At 44.2% G+C, this 22,241-nt stretch overlaps 1 protein-coding gene across 1 annotated transcript; it reads right to left on the bottom strand.

Annotated features, from left to right (window-relative positions):
• Positions 1-1,305: 1,305 nt before the first annotated feature.
• SLC7A6 (solute carrier family 7 (amino acid transporter light chain, y+L system), member 6) lies at positions 1,306-21,902 on the bottom strand. Its single transcript, XM_006860221.1, has 9 exons — positions 21,359-21,902; positions 8,425-8,550; positions 6,725-6,869; positions 6,029-6,152; positions 5,726-5,829; positions 4,538-4,634; positions 2,815-2,964; positions 2,546-2,729; positions 1,306-1,400 (listed from the first exon to the last, which is right to left on the bottom strand). Exons 1-9 carry the CDS (start codon positions 21,879-21,881, stop codon positions 1,306-1,308), a joined length of 1,548 nt encoding a protein of 515 aa, XP_006860283.1. The 5' UTR covers positions 21,882-21,902.
• Positions 21,903-22,241: the final 339 nt, after the last annotated feature.

Here is a 22,241-nt window from a genome sequence, read left to right on the forward strand (position 1 = left end):
GCAGAAAGGAACAAGCTATTTGGTGGCTTGGTCCAAGCTACTGATATTTAAAAGAATTCAGGTGGTCTACCCAAATTCCAGAAGAGTTTCTGTCTCTCATAATTCATACCATAAACCCATAGATTTACTATGAACTGAAAAACCTAGGATCAAGTAAAATAAAGGATCATCCTTTAAAATTAGCAGTACAGGCATACCTCAATTTATTGCGCTTTGTTTTTATTGCGCTGTTTACAAATTGAATCTTTGTGGCAATGCGGCATCTAGCAAGTCTGCTCAGTGCCACTGTTCCAACCGCATGTGCTCACTTCACCTTCTGGTAATTCTCACAGTATTTCAAACCTTTTCAAAATGCTATTGCACACTTAATAGACTACAGTATAGTGTAAACATAATTCTAGGCACTGGGAAACCAAAACATTTGAGTTACTCCCTTCATTGCGACAACTGCTGTATTGCAGCGGTCTGAAACCAAACCTGCAGCATCTTCGAGGTATGCCTGTATTCTCAGACTTCTAACTCATTAATTTCTTCATCTGTCCTTGCTTGACCTGACCCAGGTGCTTGTAACATGTGATTTGTCTATATGCTAAAGTGTAACTGGTACATAAGTAAAAAATTTCAAGTTCACTTTTTCAGGTAAGACTCAACATAAGACTGCTAAATGGAGCATAAATCTGTGACCAGAGTCTGACCACACAGAGGTATCTCTGAGGGCAGAGGGACTTGGCATTGGGGATTTTAAGTACAATTTGACTTTTGCATCCTGTAGGTGACTGAGTACCAATGCTTTGCTAGAATTGATGCTCTGGATTAAATAACATCAATAAATAATGGAATACAGGAAGGGCTTTGAAGAAATGGTAGCACTTCAGACCGCTAAAGTGAAAGAAAACTTTCCATAAAGCAGCTCTTCTATAGAGATTATCAAACTCATCAATCACAGCTGTTAACTTCCCTCTTCCCCCCAATGCACCTCCCCACATGTGAAGGCTGCAATTATCAGAAAAAGAATTAAAAGACTATTATTACCCCCCTCACCAATCCCTCAGCCCATCCCCACCCCCCACCCCCAAGTCCCAACCTTCAATGTGATCCCAGGCTCTGAGTCTCCTTCCATTCCTTACCAGTGAGGAAGCCACCAGGGCAGGCCATCAGCCCTGAACCCTTCATACCCTGGGTGAATAGGTTACTTTAGTTGAAGGTTGAGCTCTGGTGAGGTGACTCTCACAGGCCCCACAGTCTTATCATCTGGACTTCCACAGATGACTCGCACCAATGGCCAGGGAAAGTCACCTCTGGTCTCTAGTCAGTCTTTCTCTCAACCCCTTTTTCTTCAGTCACATCCAGCTCAGTCAGGACACAAAAGCAAAGCTTTTGGGTGAGTTTCGTGATAGCCGCTAAATAAAGAGAGAAGCAAACTGACATTTAGCCAAAGCTCCAATAAGAGTACCATAATGCTGACTTAAAAACATCTATGGTTCCCTTGAGTACCCTGTGCCAGGCTTTACCTAGGCCTCTGTCCTGTATCCCATGCCTACCCAGAGTCATGCATAATGCCTCATCTGCCCAGGTGGATTGTACTTTCAGGAAACAGTGCTTTAACCCTTAAATATAACTCTAATTTTAGAACTAAAGGGACCAAGTCAAAATCAAAAACTAACTGAGGGAAAAGGAGTCTTCACATCAAGCATACGGCATAGCTAAGGGCAGGCAACTTAGACATTGGCTACCTAAAATGAAGGGGCGATAAAGGCACAAAGTAACTGGCTTACAAGTTTTCAAGAGGGACTTTAGTTTTGAGAGTGTGCCTGGGAAGATAAGAGTCCCCACTGAATAGTTTTAATCTTGTCTAAATGGGTCTGGTGAAAGGAGATGGGGATAGGATTCTTGTGATTCAATAGTGAGTAACTGTTATCACGACTAATTGAAATTGTTACAACTGTAAAGGTGGTAGATAGAGATTTTGTAATAAAGATGGAGGCACAGTTAATCTTAAAGTCCAGAAACAGGATGTTGGGACCATCAAGGGAGAAGAGCACAAGCAGAATGCTATTCTGTGCTATCCACAGAAGCAGCAACACCAGAGATGGAAACAGAGGTGAGGACTCTGGACTCATGGAAAGAGGGATTGGGTGCTGGCAGCCAGGAGACAGGCTTGCAGAATGTGCCCTTTGGTTGTTTAAATTATATATTCCTGAGTGTTTCTGTGTAAATCCTCACGTCCCCCACCCCACCCCCCCCAAAAAAAAGAGAGGGACTAGACGCAAATACTGTTACATGATGATGCACAGAGGAGATTGTAATCATTGCCATGAAAGAATGATGTGAAGCCCATGTTCTCCCACGTAAACTATCACTCAGTTCACAATAAAAACTTTTTTTTTAAACTCAAGAAAGGAAGACATGAGTAGCAGTTAGGTCTCATGGCCTGTAAATCACTAGTATCGGAAGAAAGTGTTAATCACGTTGCCTCTGCACTTGAATATGAAAATACACGTACACATATACAAGGCCTGTAAGGTATGGACTAAGAAAAGCTCACCCAGGATATTCCGAATAAAGTGTGGCCTCCGGGACTCTGGCAGGTAAACACCCAAGAAGTACACGGGGACCCCGGAGAGGGCAATCCCAATGCCAATAAGGGAATTGATGGTGTCACTGTAGAGCGGAACAATCACCAGAAAAATGGAGCATAAGCAGAACACGATGGGAAAAAACAGGCTCAGCTGAAATGAAGAGAGTGAAATATCAGGTAAAGAAAGATCGGGGAATGGGACATGAATGAGAAGGGCAGGACCCAGAGCTACTGACCTTGAGAGGACGGGGGCGTTCAGGCTCCTTCCAGCGAAGGTAGAGTTGTCCAGCAACAGACAGGCCCACGAAGAACCAGTAGCTGAAGCTAAAGTACTTGATGAGCAGGAAAACATCCCCCACAGCAAGATAGATGAGTGTCATGGTGCACTGTGGGAGGGAAAGGGAAGTGGGCACCATCACCAGCCTACCCAAGGAGACCACCACTCAGCAATCAGCACCAGATCCAATGACTGCAGAATCTGGGTCACCATATTACCTTGGGTTCTTTACAGTGACCCTTTGGCATCAGGTCCATTCTCCACACTAACCTTCAAGATAGCATCTTGTTGTGGGCCCTTCCTACCTCATATTGCAAGCACTTCATAGCAAGCCAGATTCCTTTACTCTTAGGATGGCAAACACATCTCTCTCACATCTGTGCACCAACTTCTAAAGGAATTAAGAGACTCTTAGATCCCACCCACCTGGCATACAACTGGGGGACTGCTTTCAGACCATCTCACTATCCTCGTGCCTTAACCCCTCGGGAGAGAGGTGTGAATAAATCTGTCCTCTGGAACAAGAATCCTAGAGGACAGGGGTCTGAACTACCAGGTCAGATTTGCCCAACTTCAAGAATGTAGGATGCCGCCTATCTTTTCACTCCCCATAGCTCATCTACAAAGAACTTAAAACAGTAAGAGCTCATTCTGGGAAGAGAAGAGAGGAGACAAGTGGAGTGAAAGGTAATCAAATTAAAAGACAAGATGTCAGATCTCCCTTAAATTTATAAATTCAGTGTTGTCCCAACCAAAATATTGAGAGGACTTTTTGTTACTTTGACAAAGTGAAACCAAAGTTCATCAAGACAAATGTGAGAATGTTAGAATAATTCCAGGTGGGGGGGAGGGGGAGGCTGAATTGAGATGGTATATTTAAGAGGCATACAACAATACGTGGCACATATTACGCACCTTAGAAATGAGCTATTATCATTTTTGTAAAATAACAGATTGACTACTGGGGAAATGGATTATTAAATAAATGATATAACTGTAGTCCTGGCATGACGCTGTGGGATAAAGCACTGGACCACAAGCTCGGTTTGAACCACAAGGTCAGTGGTTCAAACTCACCAACTACTTGGAAACCCTATACAGGTTTGCAATGAGTCAGAACTGACTCAATGGCACTGAGCAACAACAATTGCTGCAAGTGACCAGAGACCTGGTATGGCACTGTAGGATAAGCACTGGACTGCTAACTGTAAGACCGGTGCTTCAAACCCATCAGCCACTCCTTGGAAACCCTATACAGGGTTGCTATGAATCAGAACCAACTCTTAGATTCCTTCCACCTGTCAGGTATACATAATTTACTGATTTTATTGTTTTAAACACTATGAACCAGAAAACTGTCATAAGTCTGAAAATAAATATATAAATCTAAGATTTCTATGATATCAGTGGAGGCCTCTAGGACAGTTGGTCTACAATTGGCCTGATTTTTCTAAACATGATTTTAAAATAAAAAAGAAGCCTCTGATATAAAAGATACTTCTTATAAGTTCATCTTTATATTCTTTTTTTTTTTTTTTTTGCATTTTCTAATATAACTATGTTTTATTGTTAAGAAACACTGAATGGCCCAAGAAGTATCTCAAGAAGCTGGCAGAGCCCTTCTCACTAGCTAGCAGGAGCATTGCACAGATCCAATCCCCTCACTCCCCAGCAGAGCTTACGTTGAAGAGTAAAGCAGGGATAGGTGTAAAACGTTTAATGTGGATCATGGACAGAAGATCTGGGAGGTGGCCCTCACGGGAGCCCACAAAGAACAACCTGGAAGGACAAGAAACATGTCAGCAGGATCCTTTGACTTGGCTGCCAAACTGCTCACTCACACAAACTAGGCCTCAGAAGCCCCCACTCCCCAAAATAAAAGCAGGAGCAGTCTCTCAGGAGCATCCCATGTCTTCTACATGCCCCGCTCCACCTTTACCCACTGATGTCTCCACTCAACTCCACCGTGGACACCTCACTGTTAACCATAATGTCCCAACTCACTGTCATCCACTGGTACACCTGCCCCTTCAGTTACAGAACCCTATGACCTAACACAAGGGCTTTTCAAAAAAGGACAGCCAGATTTTTGTGTCCTCCTGATATGTGAGAGGCTAGGTGAGCCAGGGGTCAGAGGCAATCCAGGCATTCTCCTGTCTGCACAAGAGCTCTACTGACCAGGAAACAGACCAGCAGAGAACTGAAGTGTCCCCCAAGGCAGTCAGCAGCATCCTGGAAGACACAGCCCTCACCAGGCTGGTGGGTGGGCCAGGGCACAATGAGCTTTCTAAGAGATCACCTGAGCTGGGGGAGAGCTAGAGTTTGCTTTAAGAGGAATGGGTATGTGGGGAACCAGCATGCACAAAGACCAAAGAGGCTTAAAGGTATGAAAAGCATGGCCCATTTGAAGATAGGTGCTAGAACCTGACAGTCCCACAATAAGGTATGTGAGAGCATGTTGGGAAGAACCTGTATACAGGCCACACTGAAGTTTCAACAAACAATGTGAACCAGCTATGGCTTTGAAGGAAGGGTCTGAATGAGTTGGCCCAGCAAAATCCACCAGGAGGAGCCTAGAGACCCTGCCAGAGTCACTACTGCCTTCATTACCCTCACCCCTCATCCTTGAAGGGGAGCATTATATAATGAGAGGAAAGTCAACAAAAAAAGATGAGAGCATAGGAAGATTCTCACCTATCCTCACCCCACATGGAAATATGAGTTACCAATATAGAAAAGCTTACACAAGCATGTGCACACACAAACACACACAGTCCCTAATGTCCAAAGATTAGGAAATGAAAAGACGGGTTTTTATGAACTCACCTAAAGCCCCAGAGAATTAACTATTTGAAGCAGAGACACAGTACCTCGATGAAGCAAAGATTGATGCGTTGAGGCCCCCAAAGCAGGACAGGGCAACAGCAATGGGGATGGTCCAGCTGAACATGCCAAACGTCTGGTCAGCAAATGTCTGGGGGTAGAGCACAGAAGGGACACTTAACACAGGACAGGGTCTCCTAAGTCTCTTACATCTATGCTGCCAGGACAACCGCAGTCCCTGCTGAGCAACCCACCCCCTCTCCCTGAAGAGCTGGAGTGGCTGAAAAAAGAGAGATGAGGCCAGGCCAGATTATGAGATGATGTGCAAATAGGTATCCCCAAAGACTCACCACAGCCACAGCATAACTTTCAAGGACATCTGAAATGCTCAGCACTGTGTAATACGCCACATTGGTCAAGGTATAGATGAGCGTCACAATTGGCATAGAAATCCCAATGGCCAGGGGCAAATTTCTGTCAGGACAAGTGACACAGGACTGCCTAGAACCAACCTCTCCTTGGAGCCAAAATTCACCCAGTCTCCACTGGGATTTTCATGGCATTTAATAATTTGCTGGCCTGGTGTCTTTAAAGCTGGCTCCACTTCCCCCAGTGTCCTAGGGTAAGTGTGGATTCCCTGTTCCTGGGCTCTTTCTACTGAGCAAGAAAGAGACCCTTCTCTGTAAAGATAAATTCCCCACACTTGATCCTCACCACAATGAGACCCACTGAGAAGGAGGAAGGAGAGTGTCCTCCAGGGACTAGCAGCCCAGGAAGGTTGGGACCTGGTAGGCCAGAATAAGCCTCAGCACCAGAGCCAAGGTCCTAACAACTCAGCCCCCGATGGTCTGCTGCTGACCCTGGAGGGAGCTCTCCTCTAGGAAGGACCCCAGGGCTTCCCCACCTGCACTCACTCCAGCCTCTCCTAATTGAAGGAAGAGGAGGAGAAGAGAAAAGCAGGAGGGAGGAGGGCAGGGAGGAAAGCAAGGTATCCATTATCAGCAGGTATTCCAGCCAAGTTGGAGAGAGTGTGATCCCGCCTTTACCTTTCTGGGTTTTTGATTTCTTCTGTTACAAAATTAAGGGTATCCCAACCTGAGTAAGAGAAGAGGGCAGAGTAGAGGGCAAGAGAGAGATTGCCCATATCCCAGGTAGAACCCTCAAAGGCATGCTGAAAGTGCTCAGAGTGTCCTGTGGGGGCAAAAGCAAGTGGGAGGTTCAGAGAGAAGGTGGAGATAGAGAAGGAGAGGGGAAGTGAGGCAAAGAGTATAAGGAGAAGAAGAAAGATGGGGCAGGGAAGGACAAGAGAGGAAAGGAAGATAGGAAAAAGAGGGAAAGAGAAGAAAGAACAGGAAAAACAAGAGGGTGGGGAAGAAAAAAAAAAATTACCACCAAAGAAACAACCACTACTAGTTCCCTCCCTTACCCCCCCACTCATCCCCTCAGACAAGTTCACATTCCTTAACCTAGGCAATGCAGGGGGGCGGGTGGTGAGCATTTGCTCTTTGATGGGACACACCTTTTCCAAAGTCCTAAGGAATTCCAATTCCTATGAGACCTTTCACAGTACTTTTTTTTTAGAAGCACTTGCTTCACTTAAAGGAGCTCCTTTTCATTAACAACCTGTGGAACTCCCTTTCTTGAGATCACTGCACCATAGGGTTCACCAACTATCCAAATGGACCCCAAGATGCTCCTGAAACTCCAGAGTCATTCAGATGGTTGCCAAGGACACAAATGTGTTAGATTTGTTCTTCAAAACAGCTTTTCAGAATTCAAACCAACCAGTTTGATTCAGGGGTCTCAGCTCCCCAGATGACTGTAAACACAGCCAGGTTTAGGAACTAATGGTGATGGGCTAAAGCAGGATGACTGAGCTAGGCCTGAACAAAGTCACCCTCAGAGCTTCTCTAAGGGCTCAGGAAATCTTCATAGGCCTGTTACGCTCACTGGCAGTCTGCTCTGATCCAGGAACATGTAGAAAACACAGTGTCAACCTCACTACACTGAAGTATTTTGCTGAGAACTGGCTTTGGGGAAAACTCACTGCTATCGAGTCGATTCCGACTCATAGCAACCCTGCATAGGGTTTCCAAGGCTGTAAAGAGCAGAAAGCCACATCTTTCTCCTGGACAGCAACACCAGGGCTCATTTGGCTTTGGGAAGGAATGTTAAATAAGAGAAAACTCCAGATGAAGTCAGTTCCGACTCATTGCTACCCTGTATTGGATTTCCGAGGAGCGAATGGTGAGCTTGAACCACCAACCTTGCGGTTCAAACCAACCTTGCAGTCCAGCGCATTAACCCACAGCACCACGCCAGGACTCCAGATGAAAAGTAATAGCTGTAAAATAACCACCCCATCTCCTCACCACACAGCCCCACCCCTCCTAAAGAGAACCAAAAGTCTCCTTAATCCCTGCCTGGCAGTCACAAACCAGAAATAGAGCTAGGACAGGGCTCACTCTGTCCCCACTGATTACTTGTATCACTTCAAATGCTCCCTTGCTGGCTTCTTGCAATGCTCCCAGCCTCCATGAAGGAAAAGCAGCCCTGAGGGGGGGCTGACACATGTCCACTTGGCCAAGCCAGCCAGATCCAAGAGGCCCAAGAGATCTCTTGCATCACTGATACTCTAGTATTCATGCAGAAAGGGCTGAGAAATAAAGGGAACACAGTTCCCAAAGTCTTCCCAGGAAACCCAGAGGAACTCCTGAAGTTACCCACCCTCCTTCCCACCTCTTACCCTGGCACAGTTTAATTAAGCCCGTGATAATGATGGCAATGAGCGCTAGGACCTTGGCGTACGTGAATGTATCCTGCACACGCGTGCCCCACTTCACATAGGCACAGTTCACAAACGTCAGCAGACCTAGGAGAAAACCAGGGGAGACCATAAGGTCAATGGAAGACTTAAGCTGAGAAGCTTTATGGAGAGCATCACTTTTGTCCTTTCTGCTTAAGGCAAAGGGGCCAATGAACCAGTGAGAACAAGAGCAGGGAAAGTTCCCCCCACCTGCCCCAGCTGGAAGTGTCCCATCAGTGTTGATAAGTCAAGTTGCAAAAGCATGCATTAGCATTTATGCTTATGTTCTGATACCCAAAAACATTCTGGAATTCTAGACTAAGAATGGTTGACTTCACTCACTCCTCACTCTCAAGGTTCCAACTACAGGACACACAAGAATGCTCCATGGAAAAGCTAGAGAGTGGAGACATGAGGTGTATTTGAATGCAAACAGAAGGTCACTTAGGAATTTGAGGGACAATGTTTTGCATGTAATTGTTTTTAAAAATTATTTTAAAAACCTGTTATGTGCCTGACATTTTCACATACATTCTTTCATTTAATTTCCACACCCCAAAATAGAGATTTTTAAAAATTTTGTTCTTGTTGTTGAGAATATACACAGCAAAATGTACACCAATTCATCAATTTCTACATGCATAATTCAGTGACACTGATTCCTTTCTCAAGTTGTGCATCATCTTCAGCCTCTTTTTCTGAGTCACTCCTCTCCAGTAACATAAACTCCCTGGCTCCTAAAGTTCTTCTCTAATCTTGAGTTGCAGTTGTCACTTTGATACCATAGTTGTTGTTCAGTGGCCTAGTTGATGTTGTTGTTATGTGCTGTGGAGTCGGTTCCAACTCATAGCGACCCTGTACAGGGTTTCCGAGGCTGTAAATCTTTACGGGAACAGAAAGCCTCCTTTTTCTCCCACAGAGCAGCTGGTAGTTTCGAACTGCTGACCTTGTGAATCGCAGCCCGATTTGTAACCACTACGCTACCAGTGCCCTAGAGTTAGTTCCAAATCGTAGGGACCCCGTCTCTGTCTAAAGTTCTCAAGGTGAGTTTGAACCGCAGGCCTTGTGGTTCAAACTGACCTTGTAGTCAAGAATTTGTCCTACAAAGCCACACCAGAATTCCTTGATCCCAAGTAAGATAGTCCTTAAAAGAACAGAATGCTCAAGGCAGCTCTTTAGTACTCGTTATGTTAAACTATTGTTTGGATTGAAGACTTCAGGGTATATTTTTGGTTTAAATTTTAAAAATTATCTCAGGGCAGTAGCTTCAAGGGCTCATCCAACTCCCATGACGCCAGAAAGTCTGGAGTCCATGAGAATTTGACATTCTGTTCTGTCCAAAATACAGTTATTTTTATCCCATTTGGAGATAAGGAAACTGAGGCTTGGAAAGGCAAATGCTGACCTCACCCAAGCTCACCTGGAGCCACTGAATCTTCCCCCACACCTATTCCAACCTAAACCGCCCCATTCCAGATAGATCCATAAGATGTAAGTTCACATGAGTGTTCTCAAAGCTGTGTATGCACTGTTGGCTTTATGCTCCAGTTTCTCACACACATAGTGATATCTGGGCCCTGTGTTGAGGGTCCCAGTATCTTGCCCCTGCTAAACAAGGGCTGCTCTGACCCATGGTGAAGACATGAGAAGAGTATGCGAGAAGTTCCAACACAGTGATACCTCAAGGCACTATCCCTAGTCTTTCCACAATATAAATTTTATGAGAACCTTAAATGTTCTTACTAAAAATGTGAGGGGCTTATAGTCATCTAAAATACAACTATTGCTCTGTACTTGTCTGGAGCACAAGAGAAAAGGAAACCACAGACTCAAAAAAGAAATCAGTACATAGAACTAATAGCTCATCTATCCCAAGATCAGAATAGCTAGATGGCACCCAACTACCATTAACAATCATTCTGAACACGGACACTAGATGATCCCAGATAGAATAGGAGAAACATGTAGAACAAACTTTAAATTCCTCTAAAAGGCCAGACTTCCTAGACTGTTAGGGACTAGAGGATCCTCTGAAACAATTACCTTGAAACACCCCTTATAAGCAGTGTCACCAGTGAGTACTGTGCTCCTTTTAAATAATCATCAACATGAGACTAAAGAGAGGCTTGTTGTGGTTCTGGAGGAAAAGCTTTGGATTTCTAACTGCAAGGTCAGTGGTTCGAACCCACTCGCCACTCTTTGGAAACCTTATACAGAGTCACTGAAGGAGAATCAACTGACGGGCACTTAACAACAACATGGAACCAAAGAATCAAAACTCACCCTAAAGCATGAGAAGGTACAGAGGGGAAAGTCGGGGAAGCTAGATTATTGGAAACAGAGCAACTGGAATGGAAGTAATGAGAATTCTGACACATGGTGAAAAATGTCATCAATGCCTCTGAACCAAAAAACACATCCACTGCCAGCAAGTCTATTCCAACTCATAATGGTCCAATAGGACCGAGAAGAACTGCTTCTTAGGGCTTCTGAGACTGTAAATTTTTATAGGAAAACAGCCTCATGTTTCCCATGGGGCAGCGGGTGGGTTTGAACCACTAACCTTGGTATTAGCAGCTCAATGTTTAATCCACTGCACCACCATGTGCATAATTTATTAAATGGGAACATAATTCACTGTGTACTTTAAGTAAAATACAATTTTTTTCATTGGCGGTCAATACTCCACACCACACCTCATTATCCATTCTGCATTTTCTCCTTTAGTCAGACCCTCTCCTTACTAGTGCCAGATACACCCCTCCTCTTGCCAGAGCCAATATCAACTCCCAATTCCAAGTCTACCTCCTCTGTAACACCTTCCCCCAAATATCCTAGTCAGTCCCTCACTGAGCTCTCCCCCACTACACTGTATGGTCATGTGGACACCTGTCTCAAGGGGGTTCGTCCCTCGGGTGGCATGGCTCTTCCCTCCCTAAGGAGATCATGAATTCTCAGAAGGCAACAAAAGTATATTGTTTTCTCAATTTCCACTGCCAAGCAAAGAGGGGAACCAGTGAACCATGGCTGGAATCAAAGTGGTGGTGACTTTCTCACACAACCACCAATACCCTAGAGCACAGCAGCCATGAAAACCTGGACATCTCTCCTTTCAAATAAAGAGGTATACCCAAGGTCAGCCTGCAATTTAGGGCTGAACAGATTCTAATGTTTTCACTCAGTACTCTAGTTGAGGGCTGGGGGACAACGATCAAGGGGAGAAGAAGCCTAACAAATGCATGTAGATCTTCCCAGGAACCTAGCCTGCTGACCAAAGTTTGATATGTAGGGATTGCCTAGCTCATTAACACCCACCAGAAATCCACAGGCCGCTGTGCAATAAAGTAAGTACCAATTGGCCCCTCCACTGCCCTATTATGGCTTACTGGGCCAGTGGTTGACACTGGACCCAAGCTGAGCCTATTAGATTGTTTCTCCAAGAACATGGAATTGGGAAACCAAGAGACTGGATCTAACAGTAGCAGCAACAGACAGGAGTCACAGTAAGTCAAAGTCACATACAAGTCCAAGGTATAGGGAAACAAGAACCACAAGTAAGCAGAGGAAAGAAGGATCACTACTAAGAGAAGCAGAAGTGAGAAGGTGTGCCTGTGAGAAATTGACAGAGAAATAAAGACCCAGAAATACACAGGAAGACAGAGTTAGAGGAAGGACAAGTGCCAAAGATGGAGAAAAGAGATAGAAATCATAAAAGATGACAGAGAGAGACAAGTGAGGGAGACCGAGAAAAGGAGACAGAAAGAAAGGGATGAAAAGAGAGAAAGGCAACAAGGTAAACATGCCCTTGGAAAAAGACTGCCTGACAACTAACTGGCGGTGTCCACTGTGCTTCTTGTTTGTAGGATCAAGACAGGAAAGATGAGCTACAGGTACTCCATCTCACTTCTGTTCCTTTTCTCCTTTCCAACCTGCTATAAATTTTCCCCACAGCTTGGTCCTCTCTGCACATAAGTCAATATTGCACATAGTGGGAATTCAACAAATATGTGCTAAACAAACTAATGAAGGCATCTTCTCATAGAAGTTCCAGCAGAGCTCCTCCAAATACCCAGTTGGAAGGATGCAGAAGCACTTGGTCAATAGTGGTCACCTCTAGGTCAATAAAGGTTTGGGAACAGTAACTCTTTTTATTGCATACCCTTTTATACTTCAACTTATTTACCATGTACACAGGCTTCTTTTATAATTAAAAATATTTAGTGAACAATTTGTAGTCAAAAATCAAGTCCAGGACAAGGGTGAGGCAAGTAAAGTGCCTAGGGCACATCATTTAAGGAGACACTCCCTTTCAGGGGAACAAAGCATGAACCTTCTTAAATGCTGTGCCCCAGGTGCCTTACTTGCCTCACCCTAGTCTGAGCCCTGCCAGAAAGTTCTGAGAATTATCTTCTAAGCAGACACCAAGTCTCCTGATTGTTTTCCTGACTCTAAAAGGAAAAAAAAAAATTTCACTATCTGATCCCCATGATCCCCAGCTCTCCATGCCTCCCAGAATTCCTAGCCCCACCTAGCTCACCATAGGCTCTTGTTGGGGCTTGAACAGAAGACAACAGGTATTCAGATTCAACTACAACAAAACATCAGATTTCACTTCACATCTCATTTCCTTGCTGAACAAGCCTACACCAATGAGTGTGGGACCCATGAAGAGGTCTTCAAGGTTCATTCAGAAGCACATTGCCAAGTCTGTCTTCTAATCTCCACTGAGTTCAAACCACCAATCTTTATGCTGGTAGCTGAGCACTTAACTGTTTGCACCACCCAAGAGAGGTGTTATTGTTGTTGTTAAGTGCCTTCATGCCGGTTTCAACTCTATGTACAACAGAATGAAACACTGCAAAGTCCTGTACCATCCTCACAATTGCTAAACTTGAGCCCATTGTTGGTGCCACTGTACTAATGATATTGTTCAACAATTTCCACATTCTCTTGGGTTGCCTATCTTTGGAACGAGCACAAATATGGATCTCTTCCAATCAATTGGCCAGGTAAGCTGTCTTCCAAATTCCTGGCACAGATGAGTGAGTGCCTCCAGTACTGTATCAGTTTGTTGAAAGATTTCAATTTGTATTCCATCAATTCCCGGAGCCTTGTTCTTTGCCAATACCTTCAGATATGATTCGGTTGCTATGCAATGCATATACTGCCCTTGTTTTTGTGGACTTTGATTAAACCTTTTTGAACATGTTTAAAGCTTTGATATAGGGGTAGAATCCAAGGTCTTTACACAACTAAAGTCAAGACCTATCCTCATTATGGACCTGAACATGTTCCAAAGCTTTTACTCTGAGAACACGAAAGTTGTCTATCTACAGCAATCACTGACCAAAAGAGGGGATAACATTCTTCCTACTTAGATCCCTGGAGTCCTGGTGTGGCACTGCAGGTTAATAAGCTGAACTACTAGGTCAGTTTGAATTGCAAGGTCAGCAGTTCAAGCTCACCAGCCCACTCTGAGTCAGAACCAGCCCAAAGGCAATTAACAACAACAACAACAATCCAGATCCCTGACCAGCCTGAGTCTAAGACAGCAAGAGACACTAAAAAGCTATGCAGGGACCATCACCATACAGTTATTCATATGGTCACTTCCCATCTCAACTTCGGCAGTCTTTCTCTCCTCCACCCCCAGTCAGCCTTACTCTAAAGACAAACACTCAAGGGGAACAGAGTCTTAGCTTTGAAATGGCCCACTATCAATGCTGAGCTGATTTCCAAGTCTGATGAAATGTAAGAGTCTACACAATAGCTCTGGTAGCGTAGTGGTTATGAATTGGGCTGCAAGCTCAGCAGTTCGAAACTACCAGCTGTTCCATAGGAGAAAGATGAGGCTTTCTGCTCCCGTAAGATTTACAGCCTTGGAAACCCTGTGTAGGGTCGCTATGAGTCGGAACCAACTTCACGGCACTTAACAACAACACAATAGACAGGAATCCTAAGTCAAACTTCACAAAGAGAAATGGACTGATAACACCCAAGCCAGACAAGTGGTCAGGTCCCCTCAAGGCAAACCCCCTTCCAAGACTGAAATTCAAATGGAATACACGAGCAAGCCTGTGGTCTTGCTGCTGACCACACTGGTCACAGATAAGAGGAAGAGAGAAAAAACAGCAATGAAGTTGTGAGCTAAGTCTGCCCACATTCAACAGACTCCTGTTAACCTGGATTGAGAAATGGGGACTCCTGGGCCCAGGGGCAGGGACATGGCCCCAGAGGACTAGAGCAGAGTGTGAAGCGTCCAGCTGATATGAAGTGAGGGGAGATACACAAGAACACCCACACTTGTAGATAGTACCCATTTGACCTGGCATCAATGTCCGGATGAATAGAACACGATTAGAGGAAGAAAGAAGAGGGAAAAAAAGAGTAACTCACTACAACTGGATGAACTTGATTATGCTTGTGGACAGTATGACAAAGGAGTGAGTGAACAAATCTTTACAGTAAGGATCACTCCCACCCCCTTGGTACACAGGGTCAACAAGGATGGGGAACTTAGACACAGGCTACCAAAAATGGGCGGAGGGGAGGGCTACAAAGACAAGAAGTGACTGGCTTACAAGCTTTCAATAGGGAACCTAGTTCCAGAGGGTACCACCAGGAAAGGTAGACTCTCCACTGAGTTGTTTCCAACCTTTCTGGAGGGAGTTGATAAAAGGTGAGGGGGAATGGACTCCTGGGGTTCAACAGGGAATGATTGCTCTCAGGTCTGACAGTGAGTGTTGGAAAGGTAAATGTAAATGTTTGGTAACAAAAGGAGGGGACTGGCTGGTTTTGCAGTCCAGGAGCAGAGATCCCTGAAACCATCATGGGAGAAAACCTAAGTGCGGGACCCAGTCCGAGGAAGCAGTGACACCAGAGATGGAGGCAGAGACGATGATGATGATGACGTGGAGAGAAGGAGCGGCTGGGGACTCTGGACTCAGGGAGGGAGAGGGGCTGTGTGCTGGCGGCCAGGGGGTAGGCATGCAGGGTGTACCCTTTGGTTGGTTGATTCATGCAGGGGACTGTAATAATTGCAATAAAACAAAATACAATAGGATAAATGTAACGATAATGTTCTCCCATGTAAACTAACGCATAATTCACAATAAAAACTTAAAAAACAAAACAAAACACCCAAGCCAGAAACATCATCCCTTCAAAAGGCAATTCAATGATGTTGAATTTGTTACAGAAAAATCTGTAACATTTTTTAATTTGTTACAGAAAAATCTGGCCAGTGAGGGGATCTATGTATTCTGAGTTGTTCCACCTACCCTTATGGTCCACAAGTGAGTAAGAGTGTATGAGCCCAGCGAACCTTTAAGACAGTTTCTCAGCCTCAGCACTATGGACATTTTGGACCAGACAACAAGTCTTTGTGGTGGGAGACTGGCTGTCCTGTGCATTGTATGTAGGATGTGTGTAGTAGCACCCATGGCCTTCTACTCACTGTTTTTGTTGTTCAACACCGTTGAATCGGTTACAATTCTCAGAGACACTGAATAGTGTTTCCAAGAAGCAGCTGGTGGGTTTGAACCATGGACCTAGCGGTTAGCAAACCAGTGCTTATCCTACAGCACCACACCAGGGCTCACTCTACTCACAAGATGTCAATAAAACTACTCTGTCTCCCCTAAACTGTGACAACCAAAAATGTCTCCGATACTGATAGTCACTGGTGGAGCAAGGGAAACACACTTACCTTTGGTTGAAAAGCACTGCTTTCAGATAATCATTCCCTAAGATAACCAAAAATCCCCCAAAAATGGCCTACACTCCATGCCAGTATAAGCTGGAACTGGGGTGGAGGGCAGCCCAAAACCCAGAATCTGAAATTAATATTAATACCTTCAGGGGCCAAAAAGAGAATACAGTCAAGCAAGGCAAGAAAGTCTAGGTTTAAAACAAGAGAGATAAGAGAATTGTAGAGCATATATACTCCACTTACAGAGGATAACAACTACTCAAATCCAAAAGATTATGTCAGGAAAAATTTGGGTCAAGGGTTGCAAGAACTTTTGATTTTTAAGAGAAAGGGCAAGTCCCAATTTTCAAATGTTGGCAACCAATTCAAAATTATTTAGAACACTGTGAGGGCCAAACCAAATATATCTGAAGGCCAAGTCTGGCCATGGGCCACCAGTTTGTAGCCTCTGACCAACAGTTAAGTTATATATAGACTGTTTAGGCCTTTTTTCTTAGATAGAACTTTAATTGTCTAGTCTGGCATGGCTATAACTTCTTAATGCAGTCTTTCAATCTATAAGCAGGACCCACCTCAAGTTTCAATTTCAAGACTAACCCAACTCTCCTATCCTGGAGTCCTGGTGTGGTGCTGTGGAATAATGCACCAGACTGCAAAGGCATTTGAACTGCAAGGTTGACAGTTCAAGCTCACCAGCTGCTCCTCATAAACCCAATACAGGGTCACTATGGGTGAGAACTAACTGGATGGCACTTAACAACAACAACAACCCAAGCCTTATCTGAATTCAAAAGAACTCTTTGTTTTTTTTCCTAATGAAAACCTAATTGGTTTCTTCCAATGTATATTTCTAAAGATAAGGCTGTTCCCACTGTCAACTCTGTCCAAGGAGACACCTCCCAGAATGACCCAGCTGCACAAGATGATCTGTAAAGCTGCATCTACGACCTAAGGTCCATGAAGAGAAGTGAGCTGAACACTAAAGCCCAGTTAGTTAGCTCCTGCCCTTAGATATGGCTTCTGGAAAAGCCTGAATTTTGGAGTGAAAGAATTTACAGGAATCCAGATTCTGAGTAATCTATGTAAAAAGTACATGTAGAATGAAAGAAGTCAAGAAATACCATGCCTTCTCCAATCAAAAGATGAATTTCTGATTATGTCGATGGGATTCCTAAGCATAAATACAATGGGAAAATCACAAAAAGGGGGAATAAAAGATATGACAAATAAAATTCTTCTGTGTATGAAAAATTACACAAAGGGACTCCAAAAAGTTCGTGGACATTTTCCTTCTTTTAGTTCCATTTTTCCACAAACTTTCTGAAGCCACCTTGCATACAAAGGTATCACTGAGTTATTCTAGGATTGATCCTAAGGTCATCACAAGACTGAGGAGCTCTCAAATTCACACAAGCTTCTAGAAAGTAACTTGGCAACACATGAAGATCCTTAAAATTTCCTCAGATATAGGGATTTCCCTTCTATAATTCTATCCTAAGAAGAAATACTAAATCCTGAAAATGATTTATGTTCAAACATCTCCATAGCAGCACTATTAATACTATAGAGTGCTTACTATATGTCAGGCAGAGAAAAGCACTATACACATATTAATTTATTGTTAACAACAATCTTATCATATAGACGCTATCAATATTCCCATTTTACAAGGACAATGGTAAGTAGCTCCCTCAAGGTCAACAGTTAGCAAATGAGGAGCTGGAAATCAGGCGGAGTATGGATGGCATCAGAGTCTGTGATAGTAACCACAATCTTACACTGCCTGGAAACAACTTCCATGTCCCCACATCTTGTTTTCTAAGAGTATTTGATGAAAGCGGAAACTATTAAAAAAAAATAAAGCAGGATACAAACCACACAGAGTATGATCTCAAGGGTACTTTTTGAAAAATGATAGCTGCGTACAGAAAAAAATACTGGCAGGTATTTCACTCAAATAGTAACTCAAATGGCTCTCTGGAAGGTCAAATCACATGTGATATTAATTCCCTTTTTTCTCATTTTCTGCATTTTAAAGCTTGTCTATAATCCATGAATTACTTTTTACAAATGTTGTTGTTGTTGTTGTTATGTGCCGTGGAGTCGGTTCCCACTCATAGCGACCCTACACAGGGTTTCCGAGACTGTTAATCTTTACGGGAGCAGAACACCTCATCTTTCTCCCGCGGAGCAGCTGGTAGTTTCAAACTGCTGACCTTACGGTTCACAGCCCGATTCGTAACCACTACGCTATAAACACAACTTTTTAAAATGTTGCTTTTGAAGAACATTTCCTGAAATGGAGGGAAATTCATATTAGGTTTTAAAAGCAGAGTTTAAAATTATATGTAAAGTATAATCTCAATTTTAAAAGAGAAAGAAACAAAGGCACTGTTGAACTATATTAAGAGTACTCATCTCTTGGTGTTAAATTATGGTGATTTGAAGGTAACTCAATTTTCTCCCTAAAGAATATGTGTGACATTTATAATCAGAAAACAGCATTTCCTTAGTCAGACCTGAGCACCCACTTTCTTTCCTCCCAAAATGTGTTTCGCCATCACTACCCCAAGGAGCATGGAGGGGCCCATTGCAACTTCTGTCTTTAGCAAATTCCTTAAAGGTAGATGGCACGGTGTATTGTGCAATTCTAAATCTATTTTTAACACTGTGAATAACTGATAAAGTGTTTGCAAGCAAAGCTATGGAAAGAAGAACGTATAAAGTGCCTCTGGCAGCACAGTACTAAGGAGCACAGAGAATTCTGAGCCACTCCTCAGTTAAAACACAGCTCTCTACGTGACTAACCAAGGGGCTGGAGTTTTAGTCTGTGTTACAGGTCAAAAGCTCTCCAGTATAGATTCCATCCAGCCAGACTAATTCGACCCTATAGTGAGCGGACAGCCACTTCTCCATCTTTGGAGCGAGCGTGCCTGAGGGAGCCAGCATTCACCGAAGACCCACCTGAAAGAGGGATGTCATCTGCATCTCCATTGAGGCCCCCCCCACCCCAAGAGCACCACAGCAGAGAAGACTTTAAGAACTGTTTAACCCTTAGGGAACTGCTGCTTTGCTTGTCGGGCGTGGGGTATGGGGAGTTAATAGATGTTACTGATTTTGCAATCGTCCATCAACCATCATAGGTTTTATTCCCTGTTAAAGTTTTCAGAAGCTAGGCAAATCATTGCGGTGCCTGGCCCTTAAGCGTGCCATGTGCCTTTGCTCTCAGGTCAAGAATCACTGCGCAAATAGGAATTGTTACCTTTTTTTGCCCTGCCCACCATGTAAATCAAATGTCTAGGGATATTAGTCTCGCTCATATGATCCAAGAGTAAATAGACAAAGGTTCACAAAACAGACTAAATGCTTTAGAGAAAGGAAGATCGCTTAAGGGAAATAAGACCCAATATATCCAGATTACACTCCCAGCTAAGGTTACTCATGGTATAAGTAGATTTGTGTTATCTTTCAGTAACCCAGAAATTGATTGGAACTTAATCCAACAGCATTTTAGGAGGTTGTGGAACAATATACACTTGTCTGTGGATACTCATCAGCTACATGCTCAAATTTATGATATAAGTAATTCTCAAAGTGAACACTGAGTGGCTACTAATTTGCTACCCCTGCTAGAGAGTAAGATCCCCTAAGAACTTGATTGAACCTCAGCATAGTGATCCTGCTTGGTCACCTTAGAACAGGTGGTGGGCCGGCAACGTCTGGCGCACGGGGTCCCCAGCTGATCTCCTCCCTCCCTGCCTTCCTCGGATGGCGGCTGTTTATGCTGGACGTGTGGCCAGAGATGGGTAAGGATCACGTGGAACCTCGGCAACTTAAGACAGAGTCATTGCCATGCTGCAATGAGTTTCAATGACTGGTAAGACTGAGGAATTCGCACTGACCGCCTAAGACAGGCAGCATCCCTTAAACAAACAATAAATAAGGAGGATTCGGATGCAGACCATGCAGACCCGGTCAGGAGGCCAAGCCCCTGGGGGCCCAAGCGTTGTTGACCGTCCAAACCATAGGCTCTGAGGATCAGACTTTAGCTACCTAGTAGACATAGCAAACTGTCCCTCATCTGATTATTCAGTAATGCTTGTTAGTAATCTCATACATGAGCCCTGGATATCCACAGACAAATGTAAAAACCTTCCCTAAAAGCCGAGACTGTAAATTCCAAAAAGGCAAGCCCCCCACCATCCAAAAAAAAAAAGCTAAAGAGGATAGAGAGAAACACTGTAAACTGATGATATATGGAGAGGATAATAATCAATGTAATGAAACAAGCTATATGAATGGTTGAATGTGAAGCTGATGATGTGCCCTGTAAACTTTCACTCAATCCAAAATAAAAACATTTAATTAAAAAAAAAACACAGCTCTCTCTGCAAGGCTGTGTAAATTTTCAGCAATCTTCTGCCCTTTTCAGTGATTTCCCACAGAAGCCTTCCTCACCACCTCATTAAGAGTGAAATAAAGTGGGATCCTGCTGAGATAGCTCAGATTTTGTGCCCAGAAAGTGAAGTAAGCACCGAGTCAAAGTCACGTCCTTCTCACTGGCTGCAGGTAGTCTGTTTACAAAGTCAGTGTAAAAACATTCGAAACACCAATGGGAAAAGCCATACTGGTGTGTGCCTGCTGATTAGAACGAGGCTCAGAGAGTACCAGTGGCAAGAAGGCGGGTCCTGTGGGCCTGAAAGATAATGTCTTGGGACCCCCACCGTCTAATGACACCTTTGAAAGTGGTTTAAGTGGTTTAAGAGAAGCCTAGAAAACAAAACAACTTTTCTTATTTTTTGAGTAGCAGAAGAAAGGATTTGGCTCTGATGTGTTTCTCTGGGTTACATCGCCCTGGTGATGAGTGACTCTAATCAAAACACTTGACAAGACACATAGAAGATAAGCAGCAACCTGTCACACAGACAGGATACAGAACTCAAGAGGAGAAGGAACATGAGACCCGTCCTCCATCCCCATCCCTTATCCTTTCTTATCTCTCAGGATGATCATCCAACTTTGGTGAAATCACTTCAGCAAAAGGTAAAATGTCCCCACCCCCCACCAAAAGAGAACATGTTGTTCAAATATAAGGTACCATTACCACTATTCCAGTAACCCCACACCTCCACACCTACTCCCCCACTCAACTCCCAAACTTACATATGCAAGCAGCAGCGATAAGTCGACAGGCCGAGTATGGGGGATTGCAGGTGGGGAAGGAGGGCTGGATGATGTAGTTTGCGAAGGTGATGGCGATGATAGCCTGACTGGTTGGCTCAACGACAAGCAGTGAAGCCCACAGGCGGATGAAGGCAATGAAGCCCCCAAAGGCCTCCAGAATATAAGCATAGCTGGCACCCGACTTAGTGATGGTGGTCCCCAGTTCTGCATAGCAAAGGGCGCCAATGACAGAGAACAGCCCGCCAATGGCCCATACCACCAGTGACAGCCCATAGGAGGCAGTGTTTTCCAGCACACCCTTGGGAGAGACAAAGATCCCTGAGCCAATCATGTTGCCCACGACCAGGCTGATTCCATTCAGTAGGGAGATTTCTTTTTTCAGCTGCATAGTTTCTGGGGACTTGGGAGGTGGCGTGCTGACATCTTCTTCCACCTGGGGCCGGCTGGCCTCAGGGATGAGATGGTAGTTGGGCATGGAGCTCCCCAGCTCTCCAGCTTCCATGACAAATGGTTCCTGCACACCTGTGTTTTCTGGGTCCTGGCAAAGAATACACACACATCAGATGGGCAGGAACTGGTAAGTTTCTCTCTGGTTTAGACCTGCAAAACAGGAAGACTTCCAAAACATCCTGGCCCAGTCCTACCCACCTCCTGCCTATGCATTGCCTCACACACAACCTGAATACAAGGGGCCTGTCTCAGTTTCCACCATGGCATATAGGAAGATAGAAGCAAACACTGCTCCCAAGAAAAACACAATGAGAAGTCAGACATCGGAGAGGTGCTGGCTTGTCATTCAAAGTAGGGCTAGCATTAGGTTTGTCCATAGCACAAATAGTCCCTAAGATGTTGATTTTATTAT

Source organism: Chrysochloris asiatica, unplaced genomic scaffold (assembly GCF_000296735.1).
Source record: "Chrysochloris asiatica unplaced genomic scaffold, ChrAsi1.0 scaffold00037, whole genome shotgun sequence".
Classification (NCBI taxonomy): Eukaryota; Metazoa; Chordata; class Mammalia; order Afrosoricida; family Chrysochloridae; genus Chrysochloris; species Chrysochloris asiatica.

Bases quoted from the DNA above. Each gene is read 5' to 3' on its own strand.
- SLC7A6 (XM_006860221.1), bottom strand. From the start codon at position 21,881: ATGGAAGCTGGAGAGCTGGGGAGCTCCATGCCCAACTACCATCTCATC. The intron at 2,730-2,814 runs GTCAGTAGCTCT...TCTTCATTTCAG, and splicing joins AACGCCCCCGTCCTCTCAAG to CTGAGCCTGTTTTTTCCCAT. The intron at 1,401-2,545 runs GTGAGCTTTTCT...CTCTTTATTTAG, and splicing joins CTTTATTCGGAATATCCTGG to CGGCTATCACGAAACTCACC.